Source organism: Macrotis lagotis, chromosome 2, assembly GCF_037893015.1.
Source record: "Macrotis lagotis isolate mMagLag1 chromosome 2, bilby.v1.9.chrom.fasta, whole genome shotgun sequence".
NCBI classification, from domain to species: domain Eukaryota; kingdom Metazoa; phylum Chordata; class Mammalia; order Peramelemorphia; family Peramelidae; genus Macrotis; species Macrotis lagotis.
Window position 1 is genome coordinate 185,652,661 of NC_133659.1, and position 19,783 is coordinate 185,672,443.

General features: G+C 42.2%; 2 protein-coding genes across 3 annotated transcripts; both read right to left on the reverse strand.

Annotated features, from left to right (window-relative positions):
• Positions 1 to 225: 225 nt before the first annotated feature.
• LOC141513714 (amine oxidase [copper-containing] 3-like) lies at positions 226 to 8,313 on the reverse strand. 2 transcript variants are annotated; one of them, XM_074223818.1, is made up of 4 exons: positions 6,633 to 8,313; positions 4,059 to 4,344; positions 3,543 to 3,672; positions 226 to 1,719 (listed from the first exon to the last, which is right to left on the reverse strand). In XM_074223818.1, exons 1-4 carry the CDS (start codon positions 8,227 to 8,229, stop codon positions 1,441 to 1,443), a joined length of 2,292 nt encoding a protein of 763 aa, XP_074079919.1. In that variant the 5' UTR covers positions 8,230 to 8,313; the 3' UTR covers positions 226 to 1,440. The 2 variants fall into 2 exon arrangements, 1 of the variants encoding a protein (XP_074079919.1); XR_012475867.1 differs by having other exon boundaries at positions 1,630 to 1,719; positions 4,046 to 4,344.
• A 149-nt stretch (positions 8,314 to 8,462) lies between these two features.
• Positions 8,463 to 18,338, reverse strand: AOC2 (amine oxidase copper containing 2). Its single transcript, XM_074223825.1, has 4 exons — positions 16,724 to 18,338; positions 11,625 to 11,910; positions 11,279 to 11,408; positions 8,463 to 9,385 (listed from the first exon to the last, which is right to left on the reverse strand). Exons 1-4 carry the CDS (start codon positions 18,309 to 18,311, stop codon positions 9,119 to 9,121), a joined length of 2,271 nt encoding a protein of 756 aa, XP_074079926.1. The 5' UTR covers positions 18,312 to 18,338; the 3' UTR covers positions 8,463 to 9,118.
• Between the last annotated feature and the right edge of the window lie 1,445 nt (positions 18,339 to 19,783).

The following is a 19,783-nucleotide window of genomic DNA, read 5'->3' on the forward strand; positions in this document are numbered from 1 at the left end:
AGTTAGCCTAGATGAGGCTAAACCAATCCCAATGTGGTAAAACCCAAGCTCATTTATATCTCTTAACTAGACTAGACAATATATTGAGGTCATGGGGATTATTTATTACAAGTTTTTGTTTACAACAGTTGATCCAGTGGACAATCAATCCCACAGCTCTTAAAACAATCATCTCTTCTTTTTCCCACTACCCCTTCCCTATTCAATTATGTTATTCATTCAAAATTTTCTGATTTAAGCTGCTGCTGCTGCTACTCTGACCTTTTATTATTTTGCAAATGAATATGAATAATTCACACTATCTGTGGAGAAGTTAAGGACCTGAAAACGATGGGCTTGTATAAACAATAAAGATTCATTAGGGAAATTTTTTTTTATTACATCTGAGAGTGACAGACACCCACACAGCCCCCTCCCTCAAATAGACACAGATGGACAAGGGCATGATGGGGAGGTGATCTTTATAGTGGAATAGATAAGAATTATCCTCTCATCAAAAACATCACCCACTGTATTCTCAAGATCACAAGGAGAGGAGACAGGCATTAAGGTCATGGGAAATTGGGTGGTAGTGTTGGGAGTACAAAAGGCAAGAGTGCCCTTGCCATAGAACCTCCCTCCTGGCACTAGTAGAGAAACACGAAAACATCTGTAAGCATCTAATTTAAGCTCAGTATTGTTCTAGTCATGGGGGATATAGACTAAAAGAAAAGAGAGAAATGATCTCTGTCCTCAAGGATCTTACATTCTATTGAATATCAAAGTCTGAGGTCCTTTGAGAATCGAGATTATTTCATTCTTTGTCTAGCTTAGTGTCTGGCACAAAGTAGCTACTTAATAAACACTAAAAAATTGAACGTAAATTCCAAGAAGTTGGAAAAAATAGGGAAGAGAGTTGTGACTAGTGAAGAGAGTTGTGGCTAGGGAAGAGAAATAAGGACAACACCAACAGCTCTCCAAATTCAGGTTGAGATGAGAGTGCCCTGGAGTTTTTCTGGAGAGCTACTACTTCCATTAGGCTCACTGTCTATCCCCACTACATACCCTAAGCTCCCCTTCCCCTAGGCCCAGAACAGCTTTGTCTGTCAGGTCCTATAATAAGGGAGGAAGCAGGAGAGGCTGTGATTGCAGAAAATCTGGAGAAAGCAAAGGAAGGAAAAGATGAAATGTTTTAGGTCTCAGTTTGGTCATCCTTTCAGAGCCAGGGAAAGGATGTGCTCCTCTCTCCTCTCTGAAACCAGTAAGCCAGAACGTTTTAGAATAGATGAAACTGAACTGAGTCTTCAGAGAGTTGCAGAGAGGGGCACATTCAGGGAGGAAGAAGAAGGACTGGTAAGGAGAGAAGAACTGTAAGGCTAGAGACCTGGTATTAATTACCAGTGGTCCAAAGCTCCTACTTCCTCTTGTTTCTGGATGATGAGGACAGATAATAGCCAGATTCTAAGACCCTATTCTAAAACCACCATGGGAGAAATCAGGGAGGACAGGATCACAAATCGCTGTCTGTGAAAGGCACAAAACAGGATTGGCCTCACAAACTCTGGCATCATTGTCATTCTGAAAGTAGACGACATCAGGAGACTGGACAGATGGATCCTCATTAAAGAAGTTGTAGGGTCGGAGGAAGAAGCCAACGCCATTCCCCACAGTCACTGTGTTAGGAATGTCCTCTGCATGAGGGATGTGCAAAAAGCCAACTGTCACCCAGGCCACTAGGTCCTGCAGGAGGAGACAAGAGGGAGAGCCCTGGGATGAAGAACCTGCTCCTTACAAGATGCAAAATAACTTCCTCATCTAGCCCCTTGAAAAAAGAATCTCAATATAACCAAACGTCCTTTCCCTCTAAACCAGAAAGAAGCCTGCTAACAAGTAAATGTATATAAAATATGGTCTGTGTGTGTGTGTGTGTGTGTGTATGTGTATGTGTGACAATTGCCCTCTCACCTTACATCTGCCCTAAGGAGAAAGCAAGATGGTCAGTGAAATGGGAATGATGATGGTATTGTTGGTATCCAGATGTCTTCCCCCATCCTATAAGACACTGTTAGTGCTTTCCTGTGACCCTCTCCCCAGTTGTTGTCATTTTGGGTTTTCTTGGCAAAGAGAGTGGTTTGCCATTTCCTTCTCCAGTGGATGAAGACAAGCAGAAGATAAGCACTTGCACAGTGAATATCTGAAGCTTGAAGTGAACTTAGGTCTTCCAGACTCCAAGACCAGTGCTATATCCACTGAGTTATTTAGCTGCCTTCAAAATAGCAATTGCATTTATTTATCTTATAGATGATATACATTGAGTAGAATGAAATGTATCTACTATGGACTAGGTGTTTGAAATAAAAAGACAAAAATGAAATAATTCTTGCCTTCTAGGAGTTTACATTATATAGGAGGAAATAGCATATACACATATAAGTAAATATAAAATATACAAAATAAACATAAAGGAATTATGAAGGAAATTAGTGTTAAAGAGTTCATGGAAAAGCATCTAGTAGGTGGTGTTTCCTGAGATATATTTTGAAGGAAGGGAGGGATTCTTGGAGGTAGGATTATGTGGGGAGTGCCTTTCAGATATAGAAGCAGACAGGGGGAAGGTTAACAAATAGTTTGATGAACCCAGAGTTGGATCTCCTAGCTCAGCCTCAACTGCATTTGTGTCACAAGCGTCTTGTTTATTGAGGGAGGAGAGGGGCAGTCAGAGAGGGTACTATGCCTGGTGGGGACATCCAGAAAGAGGTATGGATTAGGAAGAGGGGGTTATGCACTGGATTATGGCAGAGACAGAAACATGGGAGATTCCTTGGCAGGAAAAATATATAGGGCAGCTCTACCATAATCTCACCAGTCACCAGTTGTTGCCAAACACTGAAAAATTAGACCTCGAGATAGGGTGCTAAGTCTTTCCCAGGATCTTTGGGAAGTCTTTAGCAATGGGTTAATGAAAAGCTTTTATGTATATGTATATGTATATGTATATGTATATGTATATGTATATGTATATGTATATGTATATGTATATGTATATGTGTGTGTATATGTATAATCCCTGACCTCCCCCAGCTGAAGGGCAAAAGTCAGCTACTACTTAAGTGATGGTGGTGGGGGGCACTTCTCTGGTAGTGGTGAGTGAAAAACTCAAAAAGAAGACCCCATTATAAGGAGTCCTGCAGGTTGCATAATGACTTAGAAAACCCACATAGTTAACATTATCTATTTTCCATTGTAAGCTTATCTGTTTTGTTATTTATTTATTTCTCAATTATATTTTAATTTGATTGAGGCAAACTAGGGGGTATTGTGGGTCCAATGTAGCCCAGGCAGGTGAAATTATTTGACATCTCTACTCTGGGGAATCCACCCTCTCATCCAGCTCTATACAGAGTGCTTCAAAAATCTTAAGCATTTTAAAGCTACTAAAACTTTTGGGTCAACCTGCATGAGAATTTGGTTTGATAAAGAATAAAGCCTAGGGAAGGAGATTCAGCCACTATTGCTCTTGCTCCCTCTTCTCCTCCCCCCCTCCCCTCACCAGGGTTGCCTACCTTGCCTGCTATGGTCTCATTGTTGATGAAATCAGTGAAGTTCACAGAAGGGGTCCAGGGATCATTCTGATTATAGATACTGGTGCTCGAAGGCTCTTCCTCCTTCCTCTGTGTCACTGCCAGTTGGTACCTAATCAGGGACTATGGTCAGATCTGGAAGATGCTATGATCCCACCAGAAGAGAGTTGGAAAAAAGAACAAGGACCTTCAGGCTGTCTCTTCTTTCACCCTATTTCCCATAGAATTATTTACCTTATCTTGGGATATACAGAGTTTACCTAGGCTCTACTGGACTGTTCCCCTGCCTATGGGAAGGATTGTCCCCCACCTCCATTCCCAGATAGGAGTTTTTCTCATATACCCAGGGATCTCCAGAGAAAAGGTTGGCTGATCCCATTCAAGTGTCTTCCCAATATTCATCATCCTTCACCCTTCCCATACTGCTTCTGTAGCTAGTTTCTCCATAGGCTAGTATAAACCCTTCCCTCCACAGGCTGACTAACCCCTATCCCTGACCTCCCCCAGCTGAAGGCTTTTTCTATGGTGCTCTCCTGGGGCAGTGGCTGCCCTGCAAAGTTGATGATCTGGATCCGGTATCCACGACGGTGACCCCAGGCATTGGTATGATTGCTGGCCAGATAAAGGTATCGAGGAGTGGTGCCCCCAAAGGGGAAAGCTGCCTGGTCTTCGGTCTCCAGTGTTTTTTGAGTCAGCTGCATCAACTGCATCTCATGCTCCTGATTCCAAGGTACAGACCTAGACTCAAAAGCCATGTCCTCTGCTACCACCCAGTTCTCTTGTCCTGTAAAGTCAAGGACAAAGGTGGCAGTCATTTGTTTACACAGTTATCTTCTGGACCTTTCAACAAACCCATTACTGGAGGAAAAAGGTGAGGTAGAATCAAAGACTAATAAAGGATTAAATTATAAATATCTAATACCTTTTTTGAAAGCTAGGTGATACAGTGGATAGTATGCCAGACTGAAGTCATAAAGATTCATCTTCATGAATTCAAACCTAGCCTCAGACACTTCCTAGCCCTTCCTTGGGCAAATCACTTAATCCTGCTTGCCTCAGTTTTCTCATCTGTCAAAATGAGCTGGAGAAGGAAATGGCAAATCACTCCAGTATCTTTGCCAAGAAAATCCCAAATGGGGGTCACAAAGAAGCAGACATGACTGAAATGATGGACTAACAAAAAACAATCTCATGCCTTCCTATTACCTAAATTGGCTAAAATGGCAAAATTGTTCCAACATTTGGAGGTGTTCCTTCCTCAGGAACTCTCAATCCCAATATCCTGGATGTTACAATGACTTCTCCTCTTCACCTGGTATCTGGTCTTTCAAGAACTTCCCTATGCAAGGTAGAATTGAATAATAAGTAGTGACCAAATGAATGTCACCAAGTCATCCCATAAGTATTTATTAAGTACCTACTATGTGTTAGGTATTTGCTAAGCATTAGAAATCATATGTCTAAAAGGAAGCCAAAAAATGACAGACTAAAGGCATAAAAAAAATTATTCTTTATGGGGAGGCAATTCAAATAAAGGTAATAAGCGCTATAAATAAAACTAGATCAGTTTACTTTTTACTTCTCTCTTAAACTGAATAATAAAGTTATATTCTTTACACAATCATATTATTTTTTGGTTAGAGAGAAGAGTTTTCATCCTTTGCCAATGTCTGAGAATTAGGGACATCAAGGGTACTTTAGGAAGGCCATAGAGGAATTAATGACAACTACCAGAAACTTCCTCAATGACTGTAGGGAAATCAGGTTAAGAAAATCTCATGGGCAAATCATTGGTCTTTGCTGGGTCTTAGTCCCTTCAATTTGTGAAATAGGGGGTTGCCTCTAAAATCTCTTTCAACTCTAGGTCTATGATCCTATGATTCTAAGGGATGTAAATGTACAAGTCATGATTTTTCATGCCCTCTCCTCTAGATTGAATGTCCTGTATTAGAGGGGAGGAAAGAATAAATAGAATGAGGGTAGAGATTTTCTGGGAACAGAAATTCACCACTCTTCTTTGCCTGCCCAGTTTTTCTACCCATTCACCTCCCTCTCTCAAATCCCTTGGAGATTGGTGTTGGAATGTGGTGTACAGCAAAATCTAAAGTCAGTGTCCTCTGCTCTGTTCTGGTTGCAGAAATCAGAAATCAGGGCCAGAGGGAGCAAAAATCATGAGCTTTTAGAACTAAGTCAGACTTGGGAAACTTGCAATCCTCCAGGGAATCCAGGAAAGAAAAATGAGATCAGAGTTTACAGAATGTTCCCTGAGCTTGAATAGGTCCTGTGACTTTGTCATGTAAAAAGTTTTATAGAAGGAATCCTTTCAGGTATTCTAAGGGTAAAAAGCAGCTAATTTTGATTCCCAGGAGAATTTAAGTAATTAAAACAACTGCTCAATTAATTTTTTAAACACTTCAAAAAATCAGACCCAATATCAGTAACAAAAAACTAACTCTTAAATAACTAAAAATAATGTTCCTAGTATATAACTTTGAGCATCCAACAAAATAAAATTCTTGTGCTAACAGTGAAGGTCCAGTGGTCACCTATTTTCCTAACTGATCTATTGCAATTCCCTTCGTATCCTATGTTTCCCAGTTACACTATATCTTGGACTGTTCCTAACTCTCCATGCATCCCTAATTCTGTACTGTGGTTCACACTATTCTCTCCTGAAATGTCCTCTTTTCCACCTTTCACCTGACAATCTATCCTTTAAAACCCAGTTCAAATTCTCCTCCATGAAACCTTTTGATTTCCCCAGTTAGAATCTCACTCCAGTTAACTCATATAGCACTGGTGATTGCTCTACTTTGGAATCACAGTTATTTTATATATACCCCAGTTTATCTCCCCTATTAGATTATAAGTTTCTGGAGGGTTTCTTTATATCTGATACCTTATCTCGTTTTGTTCTTTGCACACAGTAAATACTTGAAAAGTATTTTCAATGTATCAAATTATTGTATGAATTATTTCAATGTATCAAATATGAAGCAAAAGATGAGAATTCAAAACTATTCCCTTCTCCCTTTGGTCCCTTCCCCCACAGGAACCTACAGGACCCCTCACCTGCCACATCCAGATCAACTTTGAAGTTAGCAGCATGGGTGTGGATAGTGCCTAGATTGTACTCTCCAACCTGGTTCCCATATCTTCGGCCAGAGCCAAACAAAAAGGAGGAACTGATATAGCCAGTAGCATGAAATTTGACCTCTATGGCTCCATTGGGATGAAAGGCCATGTCCCACACATAATCATAGTTGAGCAGAGTGGACACAGACCGAACAATCAACACTGTTCCTGGAAGACCCCCATAATAATAGGAGAAAAAATCAGAATGATGCCGCCTCAGGGGGATGCCCTGATTCTGTTCAAATATGCATAAAGCATCATGTACTGTCCTTGGAGTTCCAGAATCTGCAAGGAAGTCCCAATTCACATAGGTAGCCAGGTATGGACAGTCCACCCCTCGAGTTAGTGGTGTGGAGAACAAGCCCATACCAAAACTGCCATCTAAATAGCGAGTTATCATGGCTGCTGGGGAGTTGCCACCATAGATGGTCAAAACCTCCTGGAGACTAACCTCATAGGCTACTCGCTCCCCTTGGAACCGGATGTCAAAAATCCTCATACCGCTGAATAACTCCAAGCTAAAGGTGAAGGTCCAGAATAGAGAGGCCACTTGACTTCCTTTGACACTGTATCGGGGACCCTGGGGAAAGAATTGTAGTGGAGGAGGAGGAGAACCTGGGGGAACCTGAGAAGGCCTGAGAGATGAAGACCTTTTGGTGCTATTGAATGCTATCTCTACAACCTCTACCCGGCCTCTCTCAAACTCTTGTTCGAGGTGGTCCAAGTTCTTATAGTATCGACCATGATAGAAGGCTTGCTGAACTGTCCATCGAGTAGGATCCAGGTCCCTGTGATCTATTAGCAGCTCCAGTCCCACAGGGTGGAGGTAAAAGCCAGCACCTGAGACATTGTAATAGATTCCAAACCAGGTGGCACGATCTCCAGAGCGCAGACCTCTTGGGGCAGTAGTCATTGACAACAGATTCTTCCTGTTGTAGTAGCAACAACGATGGAGAAAACTAATAGCTCGAGGTAGCTCCTGCTCAGAGATCATTCTGTTAATTTCTTCAAACTCTTTTGTGGACAGTGGTCGCTTATAATAGGGGATGGGGCCCCCATGCCGTTCTACAGTCACATCCCGAAGATAGGAAGGGTTGGGTAATGGCCCCACCACAAGCTCACTCACATTGGGTTGGGCCTGTTGGCCAAAGAAGACAATGGCTAGAGCCTCCCTGGGAGGTGGAGGACCCCCCCTGTCCAGGTAGGCCAAGGCTACAGTCTTGGGGGGTAGCTGCAGCTCCACTGAGTAGACACAGTTATCAGATGGTTTGGCATGGCTTGCATCCACCAGCCCTGACCCCAACTTCTGGGTCAGGAAGTGCATCACTGAGGTCAGCTCCTCATGGGTCAGGTCTGAGAATAGTTGGCTCTGGGCAGGGTGTGGCCAGAACTGGTTCTTCTTGGCAGTCAGTGAGGCGCATTGGGGAGGTTGACTGGAACCATCCCCACCCCTACCAGTCAGCAGGACACAAACCAAGGCAAAGATGGTGATGATGGAGAGAACCAGGAGCACCAGGGCTGTCTTCAGGTTCATGGTCACGTGGATAATCAGAGAGGCAGGACCTGAATAGAAAGGGGTGGGGGGTGGGAGGGTATCTCCAGGCAAAGGGAGAGTTTCTTTCAAATTCTAATGCTTGGTCATAGGGCAAGGCTGTCAGACTGCAGAAATATAAGGGAACATGTAGGGCTAGAGCAACAGGGGGAGGATCAAGATGGGTGGGAGGATCAAGGGCGGGCCAGGATTGGGGGTGGAGGGTGAGGTGGAATTGAAACAGGGTGAGCAGGGAGCAACAGCTATACCATATAAGGACCTATCATAACAAGTCCTGGCTTACAGAGTCAGAGTTGGGGGTCATGGCAAGAGGAGAGTTATTCAAGATAAGACTGGAAGAGGGAAAATGAGAGGAACAAAGAGGAGAGATGGGACTGAGTGGTATTGCTTTTCATTCTACCCCATCCCCATTTCCAGCCTCCCTCCATCTCTTCCACCCTATTATTCTCCCTCCCTCCCATATCCAGATGTATTCTTTCCTTTAGTTGTAAAATATTGTCCAGTCTCCAAAGGAAACTTACTTCTCTCATGTGTACTCCACTTTGCCAGCTTTCTTCTTTCCTAAATCACAATTCTCTTTCCCCCTCTCATAGCCCCCAATCCCACTCCCTCATGAAAATTCTGGAGAGAGGACAGAGAAAAGTTTTTAAAGAATCAAAATGAAAAAGAAATAAGAATAAAGAATGTGACAAGACTGGGGGAACAGAGTAAGGATGAATTCAGAAGGGATGTGTGGAATGACACTCAGCTGACTTTAAGAATGTGCAAGGAAAGTGGGCCAGTTAGGACAAAGGAAAATGATGAAAAGAATAAGTGGGGCCAGAGGAGTTACAATATAAGATATGGTCCAGATGTCGGGATTTATGCAGGCTTAGAAACCATAGTAGGAAAATGGAGGCAGGTCAGGCACACAGGCAGCCAAGTCCGGGAGGCAGGCAATGGGGTTGACATCACAAAGCCCAGCATCCTGATCATCCCGAAAGTAAATAGCATCAGGGGAGAAAGCTGAAGGGTCCTCATCAAAGAAGTTGTAGGGCCTGAGGAAGAAACCAACACCATTTCCAGAAGTCACTGTGTTGGGGATATCCTCTGCGTGGGGGATATGCAGAAAGCTCGCTGTAACCCAGGCAACCAGGTCCTGGGAAGAAGAGGAGAGAATAAGAGCTATGGTGGTGAAAATGGAACTTTGTCCGTCCCACCCCCACCTGGCAATATTGTCAGTCTCCAACATCTAGCTCAATAATAGCAACCACTCTGATAACCATACTTCCCCCATATCCCATAGGATCCATTGTCTTAGCCGCTCCCATGGGAAGCCAGCTGTAGGATGACTTGTGATCCAGGTCTGAGCTATCATTCAATGAGGATGGGAGGAGTCTTCGCTTCCTTACTATCCTTGGTCATGTGGCATCTGTCCTCATGAAAATTGCTGGAATTGCTTGCTTAGAACAGACTCCCAATTGCCAAATTCAAAGCCCTTTTTTTAGTCTTCTTTTTTAAAACTCTTGAGTCTTATTTTTCATTGATAATATCTTTCTACTTATTCTCTCAATCCTTGACTTCAGAGATACTGCCTTCTCTCAATAGCTCCATGTCTTTTTTGCTGGTATCAGCATCAGTGTTTCACATCAGCCCTTGGTTTTCTCCCAGTCTCCCTCTACATTATTCCCTTAACCCCTATACCTTCAAATATCATCCTTCCCTCTATCAATTGAGATATTTGTAAAGTATTTAGTATATAATGGGTACAATATTTATCCCCTTTCTCCCTTCCCTCCCTTTACTCATGGAATTCTGTTGCTACCTCAGTCCCTGACCTAAGTTCTTCATTTGGGTCTACAAATATGTACAAATTGTCTCCAGCTGGTCAGAGTTCTCAAGCTCAGCATGTCCAAAATAGAATTTTACTCCAAATACTGTTACTCAACATTTCTCTGTCACTGACTCATTCACAGTTCCCATATTAAAGTTACCTTATCACTCATATCCAATCACTTTACCAGTCTGTTGTATCTATGTTTGAAACCTTTCACACATCCGTCATCTCTTCTTTCTGTTTCATCATTTCAGTATCAACTTTCATTACCATCCACCTAGAATATTAAAAGAACTTCCCAAAATTTTTCAGCCTTTATTCTCTCCTCTCAAATTTCTCTCATTGTTGCCCAATATCAACTATTATACATTAAATTCAGCCATCATTCTGCTACTCAATGTCTTTTTGACTTATTGTATATTAAATAAAATTCAATTCTGGCATTTGTGGACCCTCCACAATCTATGACCATAGCACCTTTCCAGTCTTTTCATCTATTTACACTTCTTCACAGACTATACTCCAATCAAATTGGACTGAATATGTCTATATCCTTCTTGCCTGCATGCCTTTTTATGGTGTTCTGTATGTCTAAAACATGTTTGCTTCCCAATATCACTTTGTCAAATATAGCTGTTAAAACCCAGTTCAAATGCTACCTTCACCATAAAGCCTTCCCCATTGCCAGTATCAACCACTTCCTTGATAATTTCACTTTTTTGTTGTACTTGTTTTGTAGTTATCTGGATGAGTAGAAACTGAACTGAATTTTGATTCAGGATATGTGGCTTTCAATTCTAGCTCTGTCACTATTTGTAACCTTGGATAAGTCACAACCTATTTTGAAAGGGTTGGATTAGATGGCCTGTATGGGCACTTCTATCTGTAGATGTAGGTCCTTTGAATCCTGTGCCCTTCCTAAACTAAGATCCATGAGGAAAGGAACAGTTTTCTGAGGAAAGGAACAGTTTTCTCTTCTAAATTTTATCTCCTCCAGCATTTAGAGCATATTGTTTTACACATAGTAAACAGTCAATAACAATTATTGTTGTTGTTTCTGTCCCTGGTGTTGATCATCAAAGAAGTCCCCCCATCCTTCCAAATGGCTCAGTCATTCAAAGTCAAGGGTCTAAGGACTGGCACCCTATATACAAAAAAGACTGAACTCGGAGACTAGCTAACTTCTCTCACACCCCCAAATCTAGGGCAACTGACCTCCCCTGAGAGCAGCTCATTGTCAATGAAGTTGGCAAAGACCACCGTTGGTGTCCAGGGATCATTTTGGTTGTAGATGCTGCTGCTTTGTGGCTCCTCCTCTTTTCGGCGAGTCACTGCCAGCTGGTACCTAACCATGAGGTGGGGGGGGCTCCAGGTAAATCTGATGGCCTTAGTTGGTGGGGTGGGGTGGAATAATTATGTAGTTAGTCTTCCCTCCAGATGCTGAGAGATATTATTACCCACCTCACTTCTCTTTGGTCTGGAGGAAGGGATGAGGAGCTAATGAGCTGAGACTTCCAGTACAGGGATTCTTCCCACCCAGAGCCCTCCCTCCTTTCCTCACCTTCCCCAGCTGAATGCCTTCTCCATGGTGGTCTCCTGGGGTAGATGTACTCCAGCAGGACTACGGATCTGGACACGATATCCACGTCTGTGACCCCAAGTATTGGTGTGGTTGCTAGCAAAGTAGAGATATCTGGGGAGGTCATCTTCCAGGAGGAAGGCTGCCTTATTTTCTCTGTCCAGTATCTGCCTTGTCAGCTGTGGACGCTGCAGCTGGTGTTCAGGACTCCAAGGCACAGTTATGGGTTCAAACACCACATCCTCTGCCACCACCCAATTTTCTAGCCCTGCAGGGGTGAGGCATGGTAGGGGTTGGGTTACATATCATTTGAGATTAATTCAGACAAACCACAGAGGCGCGCGCGCACACGCACACGCACACACATGCACACACACACACACATAGAATAAGTGATGAAAAAATCATCAACTCATCTCTGATAGACACCCTATTAAATTCCCCACAAGGCAGCTTCACACCTTTTTCCTGTATAAAAGGCACAATTCTACCCCACCTATCCTGAACTTCTCAGAAAATTTGTGAAAAAGACCCACATGTACAAAAAATATTTATAGTAGCTCTTTTTTAGTGGTAGAGAACTGAAAATTGAGGGGATGTCCATCAATTAGCAAATGGCTGAACAAGCTATGATTTATGAATGTTATGGAGTATTGTTATTCTGTAAGAGATCATGAGCAGTGGGTGGCTAGGTGGCGCAGTGGATAGAGCACTGGCCTTGGAGTCAGGAGTACCTGGGTTCAAATCCGACCTCAGACACTTAAAATTACCCAGCCGTATGGCCTTGGACAAAAAATCTAAAAAAAAAAAAAGATCATGAGCAGTTGGACTTCAGAAAAGCCTGAAAAAACTTACATGAACTGATGCTAAGTGAAGTGAATAGAACCAGAACATTGTATACATTAACAGCAACACTGTAAGATGATCAGCCATGATGGATGCAGCACCTCTCAGCAATTCAGTAATCAAAGACAATCCTGAGACATACATTATGGAAAATGCAATCCACATTCAAAGAAAAAAAAACTATGGGGTCTGAATGCAGAACAAAACACACCATATTCATTTTTTTTTGTTTTTGCAAAGCAATGGTTAAGTGACTTGCCCAAGGTTACAGGGCTAGGTAATTATTAAATGCCTGAGGTCGAATTTGAACTCAGGTCCTCCTGACTCCAGAGCCAGTGCTCTATCCTTTGTGCCACCTAGCTACCCCACTGTGTTCATTTTAAAAAACTTTTGGTTTTTCGCCTTAGTTCTAATTCTTCTTTCATAACATGATTAATATGGAAATATGTTAAACATGATTGGACATGTATAACCTATATCAGATTGTTTGACGCCATGGGGAGGGGGAAGGGAAGGGAGGGTAGTAGGAAAAGTGGAAATTGCAAAAGAATGAATGTTGAAAACTATCTTTGCGTGTAATTGGAAAAAATTATTTTAAAAATAAAATAACCCTACCTCTTGCTCTATTATTAGGAATCTTCCCATTTACTTTCCACACTCCTAAATCTGTCACATTATCAGAACTTATCCCCTCCTTCCTTCTGGTTTCAGAGTAAGATCTACTTCACAACTTCCATCTTGCCAGGGCTAATCCCTCCACCTGTCCCAATTTCATTTCTTCCAGTCACAGGAGTTGCTCCATTATATTCTCTATTCATCTTTAGCTCCTTCCCAACTGCTTACAGACATGCTTAGGTTTCTCCCACCCTGACCAAACTTTCCCTTTCCTTACAATTTGTCAAGTTATTATCCTATCAGCTTTCCTCTTATTCCTTCAAACTAAGCTTATCATCTTCCCCCCCCCAATCTCCTCTTTTCTGATCACTATTTGGGGCACCCAACCTCACATATTTACCCAATAACCTCAGGGCTATCTTTGACTATTCCTTCTCCCTTGCTTTTCATAGGTAGTTACCTAGGCTTTTTGATTGGTTGGTTATACCCTTTTGTGCTTCCTCTACTCTATGACCATCATCTTGATACCAACCCTGACAACCACTTATCTGGACAACTGCAATAACTTAATGTCTCCAATACCCATTTACTTCCCCTGCCCTATGAGCCCTCTGTTATACCATAGGGTGAAATATCCTTTCAGCAACTCTGAAGTCACACTTCTGCTCAAAAGCACCAGTGGTTCTCTAAAGGTTCTACTTTCTGTAACCACTGTACCTTTCTAGCCTTATCTTTTGGTTACTCCCCTCCTTAAAAGCTTATCTTATAGCTAAATAGGCTGTCTTAGAACTGTTTGCTATGCATTTTGTGGAATGTCCTCACTCCCAATTGGATCCCTTGTCATTCCTTAAAGTTCAACTCAAATACTACTTCATTTAGGAAAACTTGCTGGAGAATTCTACCCAACCACCATGGGTACTGGGCACAAATACTGTGACACTTTGGCATGTGACTTCTCCTGCCTGGGATTGTCTCTTCATTTGTAAAATGAGGTAGTCCATTAACTTAATATCTTTTAAAATAAGGGAAAAGAGTAATATGTCTTGAGTAGGGATAGAAGAGATATTTTTGTCAAACCAGCAAATGTTATTGGAGACAAAATTAATAGATTTGATTATACAAAAATATACAATTTTGCAATGCAAAAATCATCTCTAAAATTAACATTGGGAAAAGCATTTAGAGCAAATTATCAGATAAATCTAACATAAAATAAAGGTCTTAGTTGTCACATATATAATTTTATGTATACATACACATGTGTAGATGACCAATGCAACAATATACAGGAGACATGGAAGACTATTCAGAAAAATTACAAACTGTTAATGACTAAGTAAAAATACTGATGTAAATCAACCTTAAGAAACCACTTCATAGTCAACTAAAATGAGAAAAATTTTTTTAAAAATTCAAAATCAAAATTGGTTCAATGACAAGGAAACAAAACATTTTAATAAAATGTTGGAGCTACAGACTAGTGCCAACATTTTGGAGAGTAGTAAATGTCAACATATGATGAGACTGAAAAAAATGATAATTTCTGTTCTAGCAATTCTTATAGGACCTTACCTTAAAAATTATAAAGGGATATTTATATTTTAAAATTCATAATTGTTTTACTTGCAATAAAAAAAAGGAAACCATCTATATGGTCAAGAATCAAAGAATGGTTGAATATATTATGGTGTACTACTGTAATTCTAGTATATTGAGAGCTGGTCTTGGATCCAGGAATACCCAGTTAGGTTGAAGTCCTGCCTCTGAAACACACTTTGGCATGTGGCAGTCACTGAACACCTTAGTGCTCTAGACAAAATTCAAAGTTTAAATTGCAGAGTAGGGGTCAACCTGCATCAGCAGAGGGGGTTCCCTTTTCTGGAGTTCTCTGGGTCCTATTCCGCTCTCTGTGGGTGTGTAGTATAGTAGTGTATATGTGTATGTGTGTGTGTGTCTCTCTCTGTGTCTATGTTTGTGTCTTAAGGCACCTAGATAGCTCTATGGATAGAGCACTGGATCTAATCAGGAAGACCCAAATCTCAAATGCTGCTTCACTCACCGGTAGTATATGATCCTGGCCAAGTCACTTAACTTGTTTGCCTTAGTCCACTGGAGAACTCCAGTATGTTTGCCAAGAAAACTTTGTGGACAGTATGATACATGGAGTCGTAAAGTTGAACATAACTGAACACACACAATGCTAGCACATATTACATATGTCGTGTGTATACATGTAAAATATAGACAGACACATTTAAATACGTATGCCTAACTTGTAGGAAAAGATATATATCAAAAAAACAGAATCAGAACCATATATACTTTGGCTATATTGGAAGCAGCAAGGAAGGAAGGGAAAAAAATAAAAGGCAAAAAGGAACTTGAGGTAGATTTGAAGAGTACAAAATGTACACATTTCATTTGGTGTTTAATTTGCTTTTGTTTGTGGCTATTAAAAAAATAGAATGAAAACTAGGAAAACAAAAGAGAGGGTTGGAATAGATGATCTCTAAAATCCCCTCCAGGTTCAAATTCTTAGCAGATTTTACTGCCTATCTCCATGCTTTCCACTAAATGATGGTGAGAAAATCCTAATTACATGGGGCAGCTAGTTGGCACAGTGGATAGAGAAGCATCCCTGGAATCAGGAAGACCAGAGTTCAAACCTGGTCTCAGATAATTAAAATTACCTAGCCATGTGACCTTGAATAAATTAATCCCATTGTCTTGCAAAAAAAAATACTAATTACATGCACAAAATGTACTCCCTATATTCACTTGTAAGGTTGACAAAAGATGCCATCCACTACAGGAAAAATGAGATGCCTCTACTTTTAAAGGACTATTGATGGGATCTCTTAAAGATGCTACCAGGTAGTACCTCCTCCAAACTTCTACCCACCTTATTAGGCTAGGCCTGATGGCCAAAGAAGACCACCACCAGAGCTTCTCAGGGAGGTGGTGGTTTTCCCCCATCCAGTGCCTTTATAGTCTATAATAATCCTTAATATTGAAATTATTATTAATAATAATCTTTAGTATTGAATTTACGAGTCAGGAAAATTTGGGTTCAAATTATGGCAATGTGGAAAAGTCAATCTCCTTTAAGTTTCTTTATTGGTATAATGGAGATTATATTGTTCCTACCTCACAGAGCTGAGAGGCTCAAGTGAAATAATATCCATTTTGGGCTCTACAACAATGCTTAGGGGACCCAAGCTTCTTTCATACAATTATTTGGCTTGTTGGTAACTACCCTACTCACTCAAATTACCTTGGCCTCTGGGGTTTATACAGCTGGCCACACCTCATATGTTATATCACTGGACCCCAAAGCATGCTGCAAGCAGCAAAGGAAATCAGTTTAGACAGAAACAGAAAATCTAGAAAAATTGAATAATTCTGATTAGCTTGAGAATGTGTGGCAAGACATCTAATTACCTGTTTCAGGGACTATGCCTGATACCTCATAGTGGACAATATAATCACTTAGGTCACTCTTTTGTCAAATGGGTCACTATTTCTGTGGTGCTCCAGTTATATCCCACCCTGACCTCCTTCCAAAGATTGATGTTTTGGATATCCTCCCTAAAGATTCCCTGTGCCCAATCCCAAATTACCTTTTACATCCAGGTCCAGCTTGAAGTGAAAGGCATGAGTATGCACCGTCCCCAGAACTTGTTCCCCTACTCGGTTCCCAAAGCGAAGAGTATCCTCTCCCCCACCTAGAAAGGCTGTATTGATATAGCCTGTGGCATGGACCTTTCCCTCAAGTGCTCCATGAGGGTGTAATACAAAGTCCCAGATATAATCGTAGTTGCCCACAGATGACACCGATCGGATAACAAGAGCTGAACCAGTCACAGCACCAAAGTAACGACCCTGGGCCTGGTTATGGTGCCTTCGAAGGGGCATTCCCCGAGCCTCCTCAAATATACATATGGCCCCAGGGAGTAACTGGGCTGTCCCTTGGCCCACCAGTACATAGGCATCCACCATAGTGGCTAAATAGGGACAATCCACTCCCCTTACTAGCCCCCGACTGTGTCGGCCAATCCCATAAGTGCTATCCAAGTAGTGGGTCATCATCGTTTTAGGAGAATTAGCACCATAGATGGAGAGACATTCCTGGGCACTGATCTCATAGGCTACCCTCTCCCCTTGGAACTGTACATCAAAAATCCTCATCCCACTGAATACCCCAAGGCCAAAGGTAAATGTCCAAAATGGAGAAACCACTTGACTCCCCTGGACACTATAGCGGGGGCCCTGGGGTGAGAATTGGAGAGGAGGAGGAGTACCTGGAGGTACCTTGGGCCTCAAAGATGATGCCCCATCTGGTAAGGGTGGAGCAATCCTAACCACATCCACTTGGCCAGCCTTAAACTTTTGCTCCAATTGGCCAAGGTCCTCATAGTAGTAACCTTGATAGTAGACCTTCTGGATGGACCATCGAGCTGGGTCCAGGTCCCCATGATCAAGCAGTAGTTCCAGCCCCACAGGATGAAGAAAAAAACCAGCACCTGAGACATTCTGATAGAGGGCAAGCCAGGTGGTACGTTCCCCTGATCCAAAGCCATGAGAAGGTGAGGGCACAGGTGCCAAAGAAGAGCCATCATAATTGAAGACAGAAGATAGGAAGACAGGTGCCTTAGGCAATTCTACTTCCTTCAAGTGCTTCCACATCTGGGTAAATTCAGTCTTCAGCATTGGACGCCGGTAATAAGGGAGGGGCCCCCCACAGCGCTCTACAGTCACATCCCGAAGGTAGGAAACACTCGGCAGTGGACCCACCACAAACTCACTCACATTAGGCTGGGCCTGCTGGCCAAAGAAGACCACCACCAGAGCTTCTCGGGGAGGTGGTGGTTTTCCCCCATCCAGGTGGGCCAAGGCTGCAGCTTTGGGAGGTAGCTGTAACTCCACTGAGTAGACACAGTTGTCTGAAGGGCTGGCATGGCTTGCATCTACCAACCCTGTCCCCAGCTGCTGGGTCAGGAAGCGCATCACTGAGGCCAACTCCTCCTGGGTCAAATCTGAGAACAGTCGGCTCCTGTTAGAGTGCAGCCAAAACTGACTGACAGGGGTCCTTGAAGGACAGTGGAAAGGTTGGCTGGAGGAACCCCTACCAGTCAACAGAACACAAACCAGAGCAAAAATGGTGACAATGCAGAGAGCCAGGAGGACCAGGACCACCCTAGTATTCATAGTGAATATCAGAGTATAAGGAATCCCAAGGAGTTTTCTCCCTGTTGCTTCTCCCAGCTCCAAGCATCAACTCTAGGGAAAAAGCTATTCCCTGAAGCTCTCCACCCTCTGGTCTAGATATGTACTTTTCCCTCTAATTGGCTTCTTTGGTCCTGCCCTCTCCATTTTCCTCTTCTGTGGTTTGGCTTCCCCATTTGCCATTACCAACCCCCCCCCCCCCAATTTTCTCCATTCCCTCAGCCCCAGTACACCAGTCAGGTTCCAACAACAATAAGAACTGTAGGTATTTTCCATCAATGTTGTTGGTTAAAAACTTTAATTTAGGGGTTCCTTTAAAGAAATTTTTAGAATCTTGAAGTACAAGCAAACAGGTGCTGGAAAAAGATTCCTGTTTTAAGTCTCCTTATGAGGCATCTTTGTGCAGAGGTATTGAGCAATGAGAATCAGAGAACCTGAAATGATGGACCTCCACTTGAGTCCCAGCTTTTTTCACTATTATTCTCTGAGATTCATGGCAAATCACTCTCCTTGGGGGGGGGGGGGGGGAGAGTCTCAGGTTCCTCATCTATAAAATGTAAGATTCCATTCTAGCATAGTCCAATGGGAGCCTAGAGGTAAGCCAGCTTATGCACCACTACTCTATCCTAACTTCATTTACCTGTTTTAGGGTAAATTGGGGTAAAGGGTAAATAAATCAGGTCCTGTAAGCCTTTCAAAAAATAGGGAAGTCCTGAGGACTAGATTACATGATCATCCATTGCAGGTTACTCTTTCCCACATGTGCTTTTGCCTCACATACCCAGGAAGTCCTCCCAATTGTCTAATTTCCATTTTCCACACTACATAACTTTTTTTTTAAACTGGAAAGGTAGAAGACAATAAATTCTAATTAAAAGCCCGTTTGTTTTTTGAGTGGCAAGATTAAACTGGTATCAGACTATGACTGGGAAATGAAAGGTATATTTGCAAAGACTTGTAAATCAAGGAGAACCCTAGCCAAACATAACAAAAACAAACAAAACCCCCCACCACTCTGAGAAGTAAGCACATACTAAGTATCAATATACAAAGTGTTTAAGGAAATGAAAATACCCTTCTGAAAAATCAGAGATCAAATCCTGTCTCTGATACATCCTGGCACTGTGTCCCTGAGCCAGTCACTTAATGTCTTCCTAGGTGCTCTAATTAACTCTCCAATTACCGAGTTGACAGAGAAGGTACAGCTCCTATCACTAGTAAATGCAGTTCCCAAAAGCAGGCAAAGCACTGATGATAAGCAGGTTTTCTCTCTGCCCCCTCCCTTGCACAAAGGAAAAAGGGACAAGCAAAGGGCATGGTGGTACTAATCAGCATAGTGCTGTTTTGAATCCTGGTTTGATACTAAGCAGCTAACAGGACCTTGGACAAGTCGTTCTGCTTCTTGGGGTGTCAATTACCATCTCTATAACAGAGGAGGAGTGTGGGTTCAGATG

Excerpts from the sequence above, each read along its gene's own strand:
- LOC141513714 (XM_074223818.1), bottom strand. The coding sequence starts at position 8,229 with ATGAACCTGAAGACAGCCCTGGTGCTCCTGGTTCTCTCCATCATCACC. Across the intron at positions 4,345-6,632 it reads AGTTGATCTGGATGTGGCAG|GACAAGAGAACTGGGTGGTA; the intron begins GTGAGGGGTCCT and ends TTGACTTTACAG. Across the intron at positions 1,720-3,542 it reads ATGAGACCATAGCAGGCAAG|GACCTAGTGGCCTGGGTGAC; the intron begins GTAGGCAACCCT and ends CTCCTCCTGCAG.
- AOC2 (XM_074223825.1), bottom strand. The coding sequence starts at position 18,311 with ATGAATACTAGGGTGGTCCTGGTCCTCCTGGCTCTCTGCATTGTCACC. Across the intron at positions 11,409-11,624 it reads AAGGCATTCAGCTGGGGAAG|GTACCAGCTGGCAGTGACTC; the intron begins GTGAGGAAAGGA and ends CCTCATGGTTAG. Across the intron at positions 9,386-11,278 it reads ATGAGCTGCTCTCAGGGGAG|GACCTGGTTGCCTGGGTTAC; the intron begins GTCAGTTGCCCT and ends TCTTCTTCCCAG.